The 14,086-nt window shown below is 38.8% G+C and overlaps 1 protein-coding gene across 6 annotated transcripts in view; it reads right to left on the bottom strand.

Annotated features, from left to right (window-relative positions):
- Nucleotides 1–7,651: 7,651 nt before the first annotated feature.
- LOC146557721 (low density lipoprotein receptor adapter protein 1) overlaps nt 7,652–14,086 on the bottom strand; it is a 47,631-nt gene continuing 41,196 nt past the window's right edge. The window contains exons 9-10 of one of the 6 annotated variants that reach the window (XM_085246789.1): nt 12,976–13,004; nt 7,652–10,666 (exon numbers count right to left, since the gene is read on the bottom strand). In XM_085246789.1, coding sequence (XP_085102915.1) covers nt 10,650–10,666; nt 12,976–13,004 — 46 coding nt within the window. In that variant the 3' untranslated portion in view covers nt 7,652–10,649. The other 5 variants (XM_085246787.1, XM_085246790.1, XM_085246784.1 and 2 more) reach the window with 5 other exon arrangements.

The raw sequence follows: 14,086 nt of genomic DNA on the forward strand, positions 1-14,086 counted from the left end.
TGCTTGGCAAGCCCCCTCACAAAAACGTGTTTTAATCCAAGTAATACTCTCCAAGAGCTAAAAATTAGCCTGTTAATGATGTGGTGGCCAAAATCTAAACTAGGTTTCTTCACTTCCAGGTATAAAATGTGCACAATGCTTAAAAATTGACAGATTAATTTCTATCTTGTCACAGCAGTTTTTCTGATACAACATAAAAGCTCTTTGTGGCTGGTTTCTTACCAAAACGCTACATAAATAAATTTTACTTACTTAATTTTACTTACTAACTTTTGGAATATGCTGGAGAAGTAAAACAAATACAAAAAACATTAAAAAAAGAATCAATAAATAAAAATCTCATCAGTAAAAACTTACTATTTTACAGGTTCTAAACCTTTGCCAAACCTTTGTCACTTAACTTTCTGTTTGAGTTTGTGGTTACACACTGTTTTGTTTTTTGTTGTTTTTTTCCCCCCAATAGGTTTAAGGACCAGAGGAAAGATCACGATACAGCTGGGACAGTGATATCATGTACTGTTATGGGTACTCACAGGGACTTGGTGGAGATAAAGTCATGTCTTGTTAAAGCTCTCCAAATCAGCATGAGAAATGGCTGTGCTTAAGCTCTTCTTTGAAGTAATAAGACAAACACTCTATAAAAATCTCTAGACTAATGTCATACAAACCGTATATTACATTCATATAGCAAACAAAGCATTACCATTCAGGGATGTTTTTATTCACTGATCAAAGTGAAAAAAAAAACAGAGCCAACACTGACTGAAAAACTGAAGTTATTTTAATGGCCACTGGAATTTAGCTTCAAAGCAAAATTGTCTGTTACTCAACACATGTAAACATGTTTAAAGATACAAAAATTGAATTTTTTTGACTCATTTAAAATGTACTAAGCTATGCATTGTTAGCACTGTGACCACTTTTACTGACACGTCGATGCTAACACATGCAACTGTTTCTGCGAGGCTAGCTTCTGCTAGACTTAAATTTTTCTTGGACTCTGGTGGTGTTGGTGGATTTCAGAGTAAGTTTATTAGCAAATATTTGATAAACAACATGGTATTTTTCACTTATAACTTTTTCAGCAAGCACCTGTGCCATGCGTCCATGTAGTCTATGCAACTTTCTTACCAAGCTAGCCAGAATTAGCTGATATCAAAATATGGTCACTTCATAGGACTAAAGCTGAGGCTTCAAAATTCAGGCTTCTAAACCAATGAATGAATGATTGCCCTGTTCAATCTATGGTACAAACATCTGAATGCACATAAATACCTATATTTGCTGCTAATAATAAACAATCTACTTGCTTAAAATGGTCAATATTTACACGTTAAAATAGCTCAGAACAGTTGGTTAGTGCACCAGCAGCTGCTGCATTCATTTATAATGAGCCTTTAGTTATGAGACTGTCTGCTGCGGTGCTTTAGAGAACAATGAGCCATTTGATCTAGCCTTTAAACTAGAATGTTCCTAATCAAAAATGTAATTACACTAAAGTATCTAAGAATACAGCGCATCTTAAAATAGAAAGAGATTACAGTGTCCTGGGGATTAATAGGTAATATTGTATTCCCTCTTAACTCACTGTCCGTGCAGCACAGCAGACAATTTGTATTAGTTGTCCAGGTGATTTATGGGCTGTTAGGGCCAAGTGGTTAGATTTTAGATGTGATTCAGAGATCCAGGGATATGGTGAAGCTATAAATAAATAAAATCTATAAAAAAAAAAAAGGGTTTGCATTGGAGTCTACCTTCATTATTGTATTGCTTGGCCCCATCTTTCCAATATTAGCTTTCTCCTGTCTGTCAGTATTGGAGCCAAAATAGATAGGCAATGAAGATATATAGAAAGACATTTATTGCAAGCTCACTGCAAGTTATTACAGTTTATATTGTGTGTTCTAAAATTCCAGTTTTATAAATATATTCATATTGGCCCCACATGCATATACGTGAATATGAAAAGACTGATGGTTCACAGGCACTGAAGAGCCGGCACATCCATATAACTACATCAGTAAATGTGCTAAAAATGAAATGCAGGTTATGGCCCTCCCTATGATAACAATCTCAACTGCAGTGAAGTGTCAGCCTATCTGACCTCCACAAGCTGGTCTCTCCGGAGTCTCAGTATCAAATGGTACAACTATTACATACACAATATTAAGCCATTAGAGCAGGGCAGAGCACCTTATCAGTCACTAATTAGCCATCACAAAATTGTGTTAAATAGGCTATTAGCAATCAATTACACACTTATGAATACTAAATGAGCTGTTCATTGCCATATCCCGGGACACAAAGGACAAATATGACATTGGTAATCAACATATCCCTCGAAAGTTAAACAGTAATTTCAAATTTAGAATGACTGTTTAACTACGTCAAGTGTAATATTTTGTCCCGCGGAGCTAAATGAAAATAAGCCTTTTTCTTTCCCCATCATACGTGACCTTAATTTAATGTCTATGTCCAGAGGTGATTTGGATTACCACTCGTGAAGCAAAACAATGACAAAGCTATTTATTGCTGCTATAAAAAAATAACTGGTGATGGTACTGAATATTCTTACTCTTGCGATTTCTTTTCATGCACTAGGGTTTAATTGACTGCTGCAGACTTTGCTGACATGACATGCAGGTGAGCTCTGCTTCGTCACGCAGTGAGCTGAGAGCAGTTTAAGTGGAAAGATTTATGCACTCCAGTATAATCAACAAAACAAGGCCTGTGCTGCATCAACCCCAGTTTACACATATGTAATGGAAGCAGAAGCAGCACACTAACAATGCTGTTGTTGTCAGTGTGACAATACAATGAAATAACACAGTGTGCCTTTTTAGTCTCTAGTGAGTTCTCTGAAAACATCAAAGTGGAGATTTTCTGTCACTTTTCTTTGTTACTTGTGACAAGCTGATCTTCTTTCTGAGGGTGGGCCGGGTACTCCACACTCTTTGTTCACAGAGTCAGTGATTTCTGTCACACAACAGGTCTGTCATACAGCATTTTCATCATAGTGAAGTTTTCTCTGAAATGTTTAACTCTTCTGATCTAAAGTAGAAGACAGGCCTTCTTTGATCTCATGAATCTGATTAGTCAGTTCTCTATACACTGATCAAACATAACATTCTGACCACTGACAGGGGAAGTGAATAACACTGATTCGCTCTTCATCATTGCACTTGTTAGTGGGTGGGATATATTAGGGATCAATTGAACATTTTGTCCCCAAAGCTGATTTGTTAGAAGCAGGAAAAATGGGCAGGTATAAGGATTAATGTTTGATGATCAGATGACTGGATGGGATTTTCCCATCTTCCTGATCTGCAGTAGTCAGGATCTATTAAAAGTGGTCCAAGGAAGTAACAGTGGTGAACCTACGATGGGGTCATGGGTGGCCAAGGCTCACTGATGTACTGTACTTGAGGAACGAAGGTAGGCTCGCCTGCTGCTTCCAGATCCAGCAGGCGAGCTACTGAAGCTGAAATTCACAATTGACAATTCCCGACCCATGTCCATAACTGAAAACGCCAATAATGAGCACATGAGCAACAGAACTGGACCACGGACCAATGGAAGGAAGTGGTGTGGTCGGATGAATCATGTCTTCTCTTGCATTACATGCATGGCCAGATGCATGTAGGTCACTTACCTGCGAAACACCTGGCACCACACATTACTTTGACACATACCATCTACTGGAGGATTGCGGCAGACCATGTAAACCCTTTCGTGGAAATGCTATTTCCTGATAGCGGTGGCCTCTTTCAGCAGGATAATGAGCCCTGACACAAAGCAAAATGGTTCAGGAATGGTTTTAGGAGCAAAACGGTGAGTTTGAGGTGTTGATTTGACCTCCAAATTCCCCCGATTACAATACAATTGAACATCTGTGGGATGTGCTGGACAGACAAGTACAATCCATGGGAGGCCCACCTTGCAACTTTTAGAACTTAAAGAATCTGTTGCTAACATCTTGGTACCACAGCACAGCTTCAGGGGTTTAGCAAAGTCCATGCCTAGATGAGTCAGGGCTGAGTCAGAGCTTCTGCCATGAATCTCTAATATTTTAATCCCGAAACGTGATTGATTATTATCTTAAACACATATTTTTTTTAAACCACTTTGTGTCAGAGCTGATTCTCATTCCCACTTCTGCACACAGTCTGATAATGAGATTGGAGGCACCCTACTGCGATGCATCCTTGGAAATGAAAATATTTGCCAACCATAATTAATTGGTCTAAACAAACACTCAGATAGCTGACAGAAACACAAGCCCACAGAGCTGATCAGATTGGGATTTTTAAACGTGTGATAAAAGCCCTTGACACTTCAGTGAACTGTTCAGATGAGCTTGTACAGAAATATTCATTCTTTAAAGGCTTTCTCAGAAGTGTGATCATTCTTCATTCAATTAAAAGAAATAAATTGTTAAAAATCTGCAGTAATGTGCAAAAGCCTTGAGCCACCTCCTCATTTCTATATATTTTGATAGGAAAATATTTATTGAAATACGCAAACACAAAGGGAAATAATCCATAAAGTGTTTGAACAATTCTAATAAACTTGAAAGTCAATATTTGGCATGACTACCCTTATTCATCAACACAGCCTGAGCTCTTTTAGACAAACTTTCTTGTAATTTCTTTAAGTAGTCTTCAGGAATAGTTCTCCAGACTTCTCAAGGACATTCCATTCTCCATCAATTCATCCATTTTCCAACAAATTTCCCACGTGTTGGACTAATAAAGTTTATCTTATCTTATCCAGACAATCCCACATTGCTTCAATAACATTGAGGTCCACTGATTTTCAGTGCAGTTCTTGTGCAATATGGCATACTTCTGCATTTTCTTCTTGTTTCCCTTCCTTTATGAATTTCTCCTTGACAGCCACTGTTCCAATGAAAGCATTTATGCTGAGACAAAAGAGCAGAAGGATCAACTGAAGGGTCAGATGCATCTCTCGGGTCCTGTGTCAAATCTTTGCTGTATTTTCCCCACCGATTTTTTAAGGACATAACTCTTTGTTATTCACCTTTCTGGTGCAAATAAATGAGGAGTGTATATTATTGTTTACACTTACATTTATAAAATCTACTATACTAATCTATACTTTTATTAACATTTCACAGCATTTGTGCTGCAGTTCACCTGATTTTGTTTATAATGTTGTATATTGCGTTATCATCACTGACAATCAAACATAGGTGGCACCGTATTTGTGTTATGTTGGGTATGGTGCAATATTTTAAATGACTTTCATGTCAATTTTGGAACATATAATCTATAAATCCAACACAACTTAAGGTGAAAGAGCTGCAGAGGTCTGTGAACACAGTATCAAAACCAGCAACATCAATAGAAGGTGAGGTTTTACAGTTACAGTGGGGCAAAAAAGTATTTAGTCAGCCACCGATTGTGCAAGTTCCCCCACCTAAAATGATGACAGAGGTCAGTAATTTGCACCAGAGGTACACTTCAACTGTGAGAGACAGAATGTGAAAAAAAAAATCCATGAATCCACATGGTAGGATTTGTAAAGAATTTATTCGTAAATCAGGGTGGAAAATAAGTATTTGGTCAATAACAAAAATACAACTCAATACTTTGTAACATAACCTTTGTTGGCAATAACAGAGGTCAAACGTTTACTATAGGTCTTTACCAGGTTTGCACACACAGTAGCTGGTATTTTGGCCCATTCCTCCATGCAGATCTTCTCGAGAGCAGTGATGTTTTGGGGCTGTCGCCGAGCAACACGGACTTTCAACTCCCGCCACAGATTTTCTATGGGGTTGAGGTCTGGAGACTGGCTAGGCCACTCCAGGACTTTCAAATGCTTCTTACGGAGCCACTCCTTTGTTGCCCGGGTGGTGTGTTTTGGATCATTGTCATGTTGGAAGACCCAGCCTCGTTTCATCTTCAAAGTTCTCACTGATGGAAGGAGGTTTTGGCTCAAAATCTCACGATACATGGCCCCATTCATTCTGTCCTTAACACGGATCAGTCGTCCTGTCCCCTTGGCAGAAAAACAGCCCCATAGCATGATGTTTCCACCCCCATGCTTCACAGTAGGTATGGTGTTCTTGGGATGCAACTCGGTATTCTTCTTCCTCCAAACACGACGAGTTGAGTTTATACCAAAAAGTTCTACTTTGGTTTCATCTGACCACATGACATTCTCCCAATCCTCTGCTGTATCATCCATGTGCTCTCTGGCAAACTTCAGACGGGCCTGGACATGCACTGGCTTCAGCAGCGGAACACGTCTGGCACTGCGGGATTTGATTCCCTGCCGTTGTAGTGTGTTACTGATGGTGACCTTTGTTACTTTGGTCCCAGCTCTCTGCAGGTCATTCACCAGGTCCCCCCGTGTGGTTCTGGGATCTTTGCTCACCGTTCTCATGATCATTTTGACCCCACGGGATGAGATCTTGCGTGGAGCCCCAGATCGAGGGAGATTATCAGTGGTCTTGTATGTCTTCCATTTTCTAATGATTGCTCCCACAGTTGATTTTTTCACACCAAGCTGCTTGCCTATTGTAGATTCACTCTTCCCAGTCTGGTGCAGGTCTACAATACTTTTCCTGGTGTCCTTCGAAAGCTCTTTGGTCTTGGCCATGGCGGAGTTTGGAGTCTGACTGTTTGAGGCTGTGGACAGGTGTCTTTTATACAGATGATGAGTTCAAACAGGTGCCATTCATACAGGTAACGAGTGGGGGACAGAAAAGCTTCTTACAGAAGACGTTACAGGTCTGTGAGAGCCAGAGATTTTCCTTGTTTGAGGTGACCAAATACTTATTTTCCACCCTGATTTACGAATAAATTCTTTACAAATCCTACCATGTGAATTCATGGATTTTTTTTTCACATTCTGTCTCTCACAGTTGAAGTGTACCTCTGGTGCAAATTACTGACCTCTGTCATCATTTTAAGTGGGGGAACTTGCACAATCGGTGGCTGACTAAATACTTTTTTGCCCCACTGTATACGCTAGACTGAAGAGTTTCCAGCCAGAGGAAGATTAGAAGTTAGATAAATATACATGTACTTTCCTTAAAGTCCTTCTTTGAATATTATCAGGGGTCACAAATCATTCTATCCATGCATGCAGTATTTAAAACAATTTTCACCTGAGTTTGTACTTTACATGGCCGTGTAAATGACACTACACAGGCATTTTTATTGATAGCCAAGAAGAATCACCAGACACTACAAATGGTGTGCATTTTTTTAAACCTTTAATCAGGCAACAGCGGTCGACAGAATTTAGAGACATATTGATCAGACAGCCAAAGTGCACGTCCTTGGTTGTGATTGACCAGTAAACTGGGAAATGTTTGAGAAAAGTACAGATTGAATAAAATACTGTGGACAGTTTAGCAGAAAGAGCTAAATCAATAAAGACAAAGCAAACTGAAATGTTTGATTTTGAGCTGTTTGTCTGCAAACCGAACAGCTATTTTAAAGCTTCTTTTCTGAAGATTTTTTAAAACTTCAAGTTCAGAATCATTTTGATATTCTGGTAGTGTCCAAACAGGATCGTAGAAATTAAACAGCACGACAGAAGGCTTCTAGTTTAATAAAACACAGGCTTCTGTGGACTGGTTTCTTAATCCTGTAATTAAAATGACATTTCAGCAAAATGCAGAGTTTGTACAAAGTCCTTTATTATGCATAAATATGTAACAAACCATAACAGCCTCAAAATTCTGTACACAATTTTACACAGATTAGGACACCTGCTTGTGAATCATACACAAACTGCTATTAACATAATATCACAACACTGCTGGAAACCCACTATTTGCATAGATAGAAAATAAGCACCTTGGTAAAGTAAATTCATACTGTAAACGTCAGTGTTTATTTGGGGTTAAGAAGTACAGTAGGTTTTCTGAGAGTACTTGGCTTCCCCAGTCGAAACTCTTTCTCATTTTTTAAAAACCTAACAGCCTAAAATGCTTTCTGGGCTCAGAACCTCACAGAGTGATTTGTATTCAGTGCACATGAGACTCAGTTTGGCATGCTGTACCTCCAAGTGCTAGTTTCTCTCTCTTCACTCCCAAAGACAAAAGTCTCAGCTGTGCCAAAGAACCGCATCCAGTCAAGATTTGCTGGGAATCTGCCACATTGATGGCTTGCTGTTTCCAGTATACTAGCTACATGAAACAATACTCAGAGGAGCCTGATGGAATTATCTGCGTCATAATGTTATTAATCCAGGACTTTCTTCTTCTTACATTAGATTACTTTTTATGTTTTATTAATTTACAAATAATAATTTAGCTTTAAGCCTATACAGTACCACAATTTCACCTGGACGTTTTTTGGGACTTTAACACCATGACCATAGAGAAACTGTACAACAAAACCTGCCCATGCACTTTCTCTCATGTCTTTGGCCACTAGTGGATTAATTGTGCTGTGCAGGCAGTAACAGAGCTTTGAACGGCTGTTATTTCCTACGTGCCAAAAGTCACTAGCTTATCACTTTAACAACATTACAGTGCAAATAAAACTTAAAGTGTTTCGAGAATGAGTGTACATGATGTGCTCTGTCCTTATTACAACGCCCAGGACAACATTTCGTATTTAAACTGAGCTCACTACTACATTAATGATTACTACAATGTCATTTAGAAATATTAAGAGTGGTACATTAAAGATCATGGCACATTATCATGGTTAATGTGCCATTTTTTTTTAAAACTATGCAACCTGTTTTTGCTATAACTGCTGCAGCATAAAGTAAAATAAAGGTTTAAAACCATAAAAAAAATGTTCCCAATATCTTTAATAGTATGTTTTAGTAGTACGTCTGTTTCTAAATTACCTGAGGTGTAAATGTAATACATTATCATAATTTAATATTATTATTAATAAAGTAATAACTATTGGGGGGTTTTTTTTAAACGGCAGATTTCACAGATTTCGCAGCTCTTGGACAGCAGCCAATCTTAAAATATCTAACGGCACTGAATCAGCAGACACATCCACACAGGAATCCATCAGTCAATCAATGACGGGTCTGAAAAAGGTGAGTACAGATCATTTGTGCATTACAGCATCGCACTGGCAGCGCACTCTGCTGACCTCCAAATTCACAGTCAATACTAAAGTGAACACATCGCTTCCTAGACCATCCTTGACATGACACAGGGCATTTCTGTTATCCATACTAAATAGTTTCGCTTTAAAATTTGTAATAGAGTTGGTATTTCAGACAGTCAGGAATGAAACAGTGTAATTAAGCCTCATGTCGTAACCTGATAAGCCATCCAATTATTCTGCAGCGGGTGTCATGACAACAATACGGAGCTCCCTGCTACCTCCCACCTACCACCGCCACAATTATTTTCAGTCGTGATGCCGTGAATACAGAGAAGACCACTTCAACCAGACTGTGGCACAATATAACATGCTCTTGACAACAAACAGCATTTGAGTGGTGGATATAAATAAACCGCACAGTCTAATAAAAAAACAAGAAAACAATTGGAATGTATCATCATTAATGAAAAGAGATGTTTAAGAGAAAAGGAAAAGCATCCTTTAAAGAGGACAGTGTGAACTATGTAACTGAATATAACAAGTAAAAAAAATGAGCGACTCCTGCAGTAGTAAAACCCAGTCATTTAAATCTGTACAATCGTCTAACCTAACGCAAAAGCACACAAGCATCTACACATCCACGTCCCAATTAGTGATATAAAAAAAAAGCCCACCTGTGAAAAGCCCTGATTCTAATCATCCTACTTCATTTATAATGATACAATATGTATACATACAGTAAATAGGTACAACTTTGACACTGAAAAAATACAGCATATGGAAATAGGTTTCTTTAGTCTGATTTTGGGCTTGAAACACAGTTTCCATAACCTAACAGCATTAACAGTAACATTGTCTTTATGTACAGTGACAGCTGAATGAATGAGGAGATGCTAAACTCGCCGTATTCCAGTCGGACCGTGATGATCGTTACAGAAATCTCAGCCTGTTACTTTCGAGAGTAAATTCGCATTCATATTTAGCATTTAAGACAGAAAGAAAAACAACTATGTAAACTTTTATGTATGCAGTGCAAACCATAGGCAGATCACTCATTCACCCATAAAAGGCTGCATATGATTAAAATTTGCTTATCTTTTTTTTCTTATTTTGCACAACTACAGATCTTCGGCATAAAGCCTGGGGTGCAAATTGGTAGTGTGGTGAACTTTCAGACTTTAGCTGCTGCATTGTAGAAAACGGAAGGCAGGATTTTGGAATTAGTAGTCACAACAACATCTTACCCTCTGTTAGTTCAATTTTGATCACTGTTAGCATACATTTTTCTATTTATTACAGTTGTAAATTGCCAGAGTAACCGTTTTAACATAAAAACAGCTGGTTGTTGTGTGCATCCCTAATGGTCTTGAAGCTTTAGTTACTTAGTGAATACATAATTTTAAACCTGATAATGACACTAAATGCAAAAGGGATACCAAAATACTTTACCTATAAGGAAAAATAAAACATAGATAAAAGGTTCTTTCTTGACCTTGAAAATAATAATCTGGTAACTTTCCCAACATCCAAAGTTCAAGGACTCCTGAAGCTTTCTGCCTTATGTTTCCCAGCAGAAAGATGCACTCGGATTTAACAATTTCTGGGTCCTGTAACAAAAGACAGATGAATAAATTGGTAGTTAAATTCCCTCTTCTCATACATTATCTCTATTATAAATATGATGGATTCCAAACCCCCCCACCCACTGCAAACAATGACCCGATATATAACAAACTGAACCATTCCCATGACAACCTGGCACATCTATCTGCTGGGAAAGGTCACAATAAGTGAATGAAGTGAATACCCCTCAAGCAGTGAGAATTTGGGACCAAAAAACTACGATCATATACAGTTAGCTGGAGATTAAATTTAAGTACTCCACTTTACTTTGTAAATGTTACAAGTATTCTTCTTAAAGAAACATTTCCTTATTGACTGTGTTGCCAGGGAAAAAAAAACCTGACACACACTTTTATATATCTCTGTGTCTAATGGGGCCTTCATCCCCCAAAAGAAATGCTTTGTTCGATACAACAAACTGGATGATTCGTGTAAAACCCATTCAGCATCATGACAGAGTGTTCACTCCAGTGTCTGATGATGACTCCTAACACTGGACTTCCTCCAGCAAGTGCTGTGACTGGCAGCTGTTACTGCACCAAAACAAACAGCAAGATTAGAGAGTGCTCACATTTTCAGAAAGCGATAGCAGGCATATATACAGTGCACGCATCTTTGGACTGTGACGTTTGTGCAGTCTTTACTGTAATTTACAAGTGGAATCCACATGTGGAAATGTTTCACAAATTATTACTAAAAGGAGGAGACTCCAAACTTCATCCTGTGTGATTTGCATTGTGTATAAATTTGTGGTCCTTGCTCTCTTCGCTGTGGTGTATTGCACACTGTGTGCACCAAATTTTAAGATGGCAGGAGATGGCTGTTTACACTGAGAGAAGTGGGTTTTGACAGGCAGGCATTCATAGAAATAACATTTCATGATATCAGGGTATTCACTCTGGCTTCTCTGCAGCAGTGACTGAATATCAAATACAGGCTTTCTCATTCAGTTTGTGCACCGGGGAGGGTGATATGTTTTTTTCTTTCTGATTGAGTAAAGCATGCTGTTTTTGTCAGCCTGGGTACTGGAGCGTATGCTTTTTGTCTAATTTCTGTGGTGCTGTACGTCGGGCAGCTATTGCCGGTATGTTATTTAAACTCATTGTTGCAGACAGGCAACAGATTCTCAGTGGAGACCTCCGGGAGACTCAAAGCTGCATTGTCAGAGATGGGTTCGGAGCGGGACTCGGCCAGTCTGACAGAGACAGAGAAAAGCAGAGCATTGCTAGAACATTTTTTTCAGAAGACAAAGGGGTTTACAGTCTATACAAAGGTTTAAAAAACTGACAGAAGAAGGAAGCATATAATGTAGCAAGGTCACAGACACAAACACACAACGCCAGAGGATGTTGATTTGACTCAAAATGACAAAGAACAAATGGGAAAAGGGAGTGCTAGTGGATAAAGTGCAGCGTGTGAGGTCGTGAGTGGCAGACAACAAGAAAATTCAGTGTTTTTGATGTTGTTCGGAAAAACACTGGCAACACTGAAAACAAAAGCCAACTCCAAAATTGAACAGAAGCGCTACCCTCATTTATTTGGTATATTATATTTTAACAATAAACATTTTTCAGCACGCCAATGGCTTTGATGTGCAACTTAATGATTAAAATTATATCATTCACTCAGTCACTTTTTTTGCACTGGTGATGGACAGGATGACAGACGAGGTCAGGCAGGAGTCTCCGTGGGCTATGACGTTTGCAGATGACACTGTGATCTGCAGTGAGAGTAAGAAGCAGAGTAAGAAGAGTCTGGAGAGGTGGGGGTGTGCACTGGAGAGAAGAGGAATGAAAGCCAGTAAAAGCAAGATGGAATACGTGTGTGAATGAGAGGAGACAGGTGACCGAAGGATAGCAGCAAGAGTGAAAGGGACGGTTTACAAAGTGAAACCTGTTGAGGTATGGTTTGGTAATGGTGGCACCAACAAAAAGACAGGAGGTTGAGATGAAGATGTTAAGATTTACATTGGGCTGGACCACTAACCAAGGAAATGTAATATTAAAATTAATATTGAAAAACAGATTTTAAGTAATAGTTTAATCCTAATTGAAATCAAAATAATCTTTTCAGGTAAAAACAAACAAACAAACAAAAACTTTAATGTGGCTCTGAGCGTAATATCATCTTCTTATTAGTGGAGTCACATACGTCCAGAGGCCAGTGCTTTCCCCTTGCAGAGAGCAGATTGGACTGGGATAATAATAGTTAGGATTTTTCACATTAGGCCTGAAATAAGGAGGCAGAGCAAGCATGTACTGTCCTAAAACAATACATTTATCACATCACTTACCAGTGTCTGTCTCCTCTGTTTCCATGTTGCTGCGTGCCAGATACAAGACAGAAGAAATCAAGACAAAGTGAATCAGTGCTAAAGGTTAGGATAAGTGAAGAAAAGGTGATAGGAACTGTTCCGGTAAAGGGCATCAGGAGTGTACATGCACACATTGTGAAGTGAGCTGCCCCACTTTCACCATGCGGTTAGCAAAGTGACACACAAAGAAGCCTAAACTAAACTAAAAAGAACACTTCAGATTTCAATGGGGAGAAGTACTTCAGTGCTAAATCGGCTGTTACACAGGGTCGCCGTTCATTTATGAAATTTTAAATACCATAAATGAATCATTTTAATTAAACCAGTTTGAACTGAAGCTGAAGTCAATAGTTGTGAGCACTTTTGGCTCTGCTAAAAATAGATTTTTTAATGAGGTCTAAATCCTGACCTGTGCAGCTAAGTGTTAATTAAAATTATTCTACTGAAGTTGGTTTAACGGTATCAGCTGCAGCTCAACTCGCAAAACTACAAAGTGCTACCAGTGACCCCTAGAGGTCATGCTGCTGCTTACACCAAAGTGGATTAAAGAGATTTAAACTGAATCGCCAAACCGCAGACCAATAACGTGACCCCGATGCTATATTTAAACAAGCGCACTCGTAGATATACCAGGAAGCTGAAGAGGCACTGGTGATGGAAACTTACTGCAGTGTGTGCAAGAGATTCAGACAACCACCCAACCCCAAACCAAACAGACAATTCCTATACAAACACCTAATGTTATGAGCTATACAAAGTTAGAGCAAGAGTAAAGCAAGAGTAAAATACTTCACCAAAAACATTTTTAATGGGTACTAGCAAAATTCTTTGCCCCTTAAAGACGACCCTGACTGCTTCCCCAGTACCCTTAATGACGAGTTTTGACACCTCATAATATATAAAGACATGGTTTAAGACCACTAGAATAGTTTCTGGGTTTTTTAAAGGGTAGCTGTAAAGGCAGAGACTACCTTCACTAACATTTGAGGCAAACCCAGTCATTCTGTTGTATAAGCAGGCCTGAAATATAACAGAAACCACTCAGTTCACAAAAGAGCTTTTTCTATTTAACAGTAAATCTTTGGCAGTT

The sequence above is a fragment of the Mchenga conophoros genome, linkage group LG15 (assembly GCF_057382185.1).
Source record: "Mchenga conophoros isolate Kocher_MC1m ecotype Shallow Benthic linkage group LG15, M_conophoros_male_GT1.1, whole genome shotgun sequence".
Classification (NCBI taxonomy): domain Eukaryota; kingdom Metazoa; phylum Chordata; class Actinopteri; order Cichliformes; family Cichlidae; genus Mchenga; species Mchenga conophoros.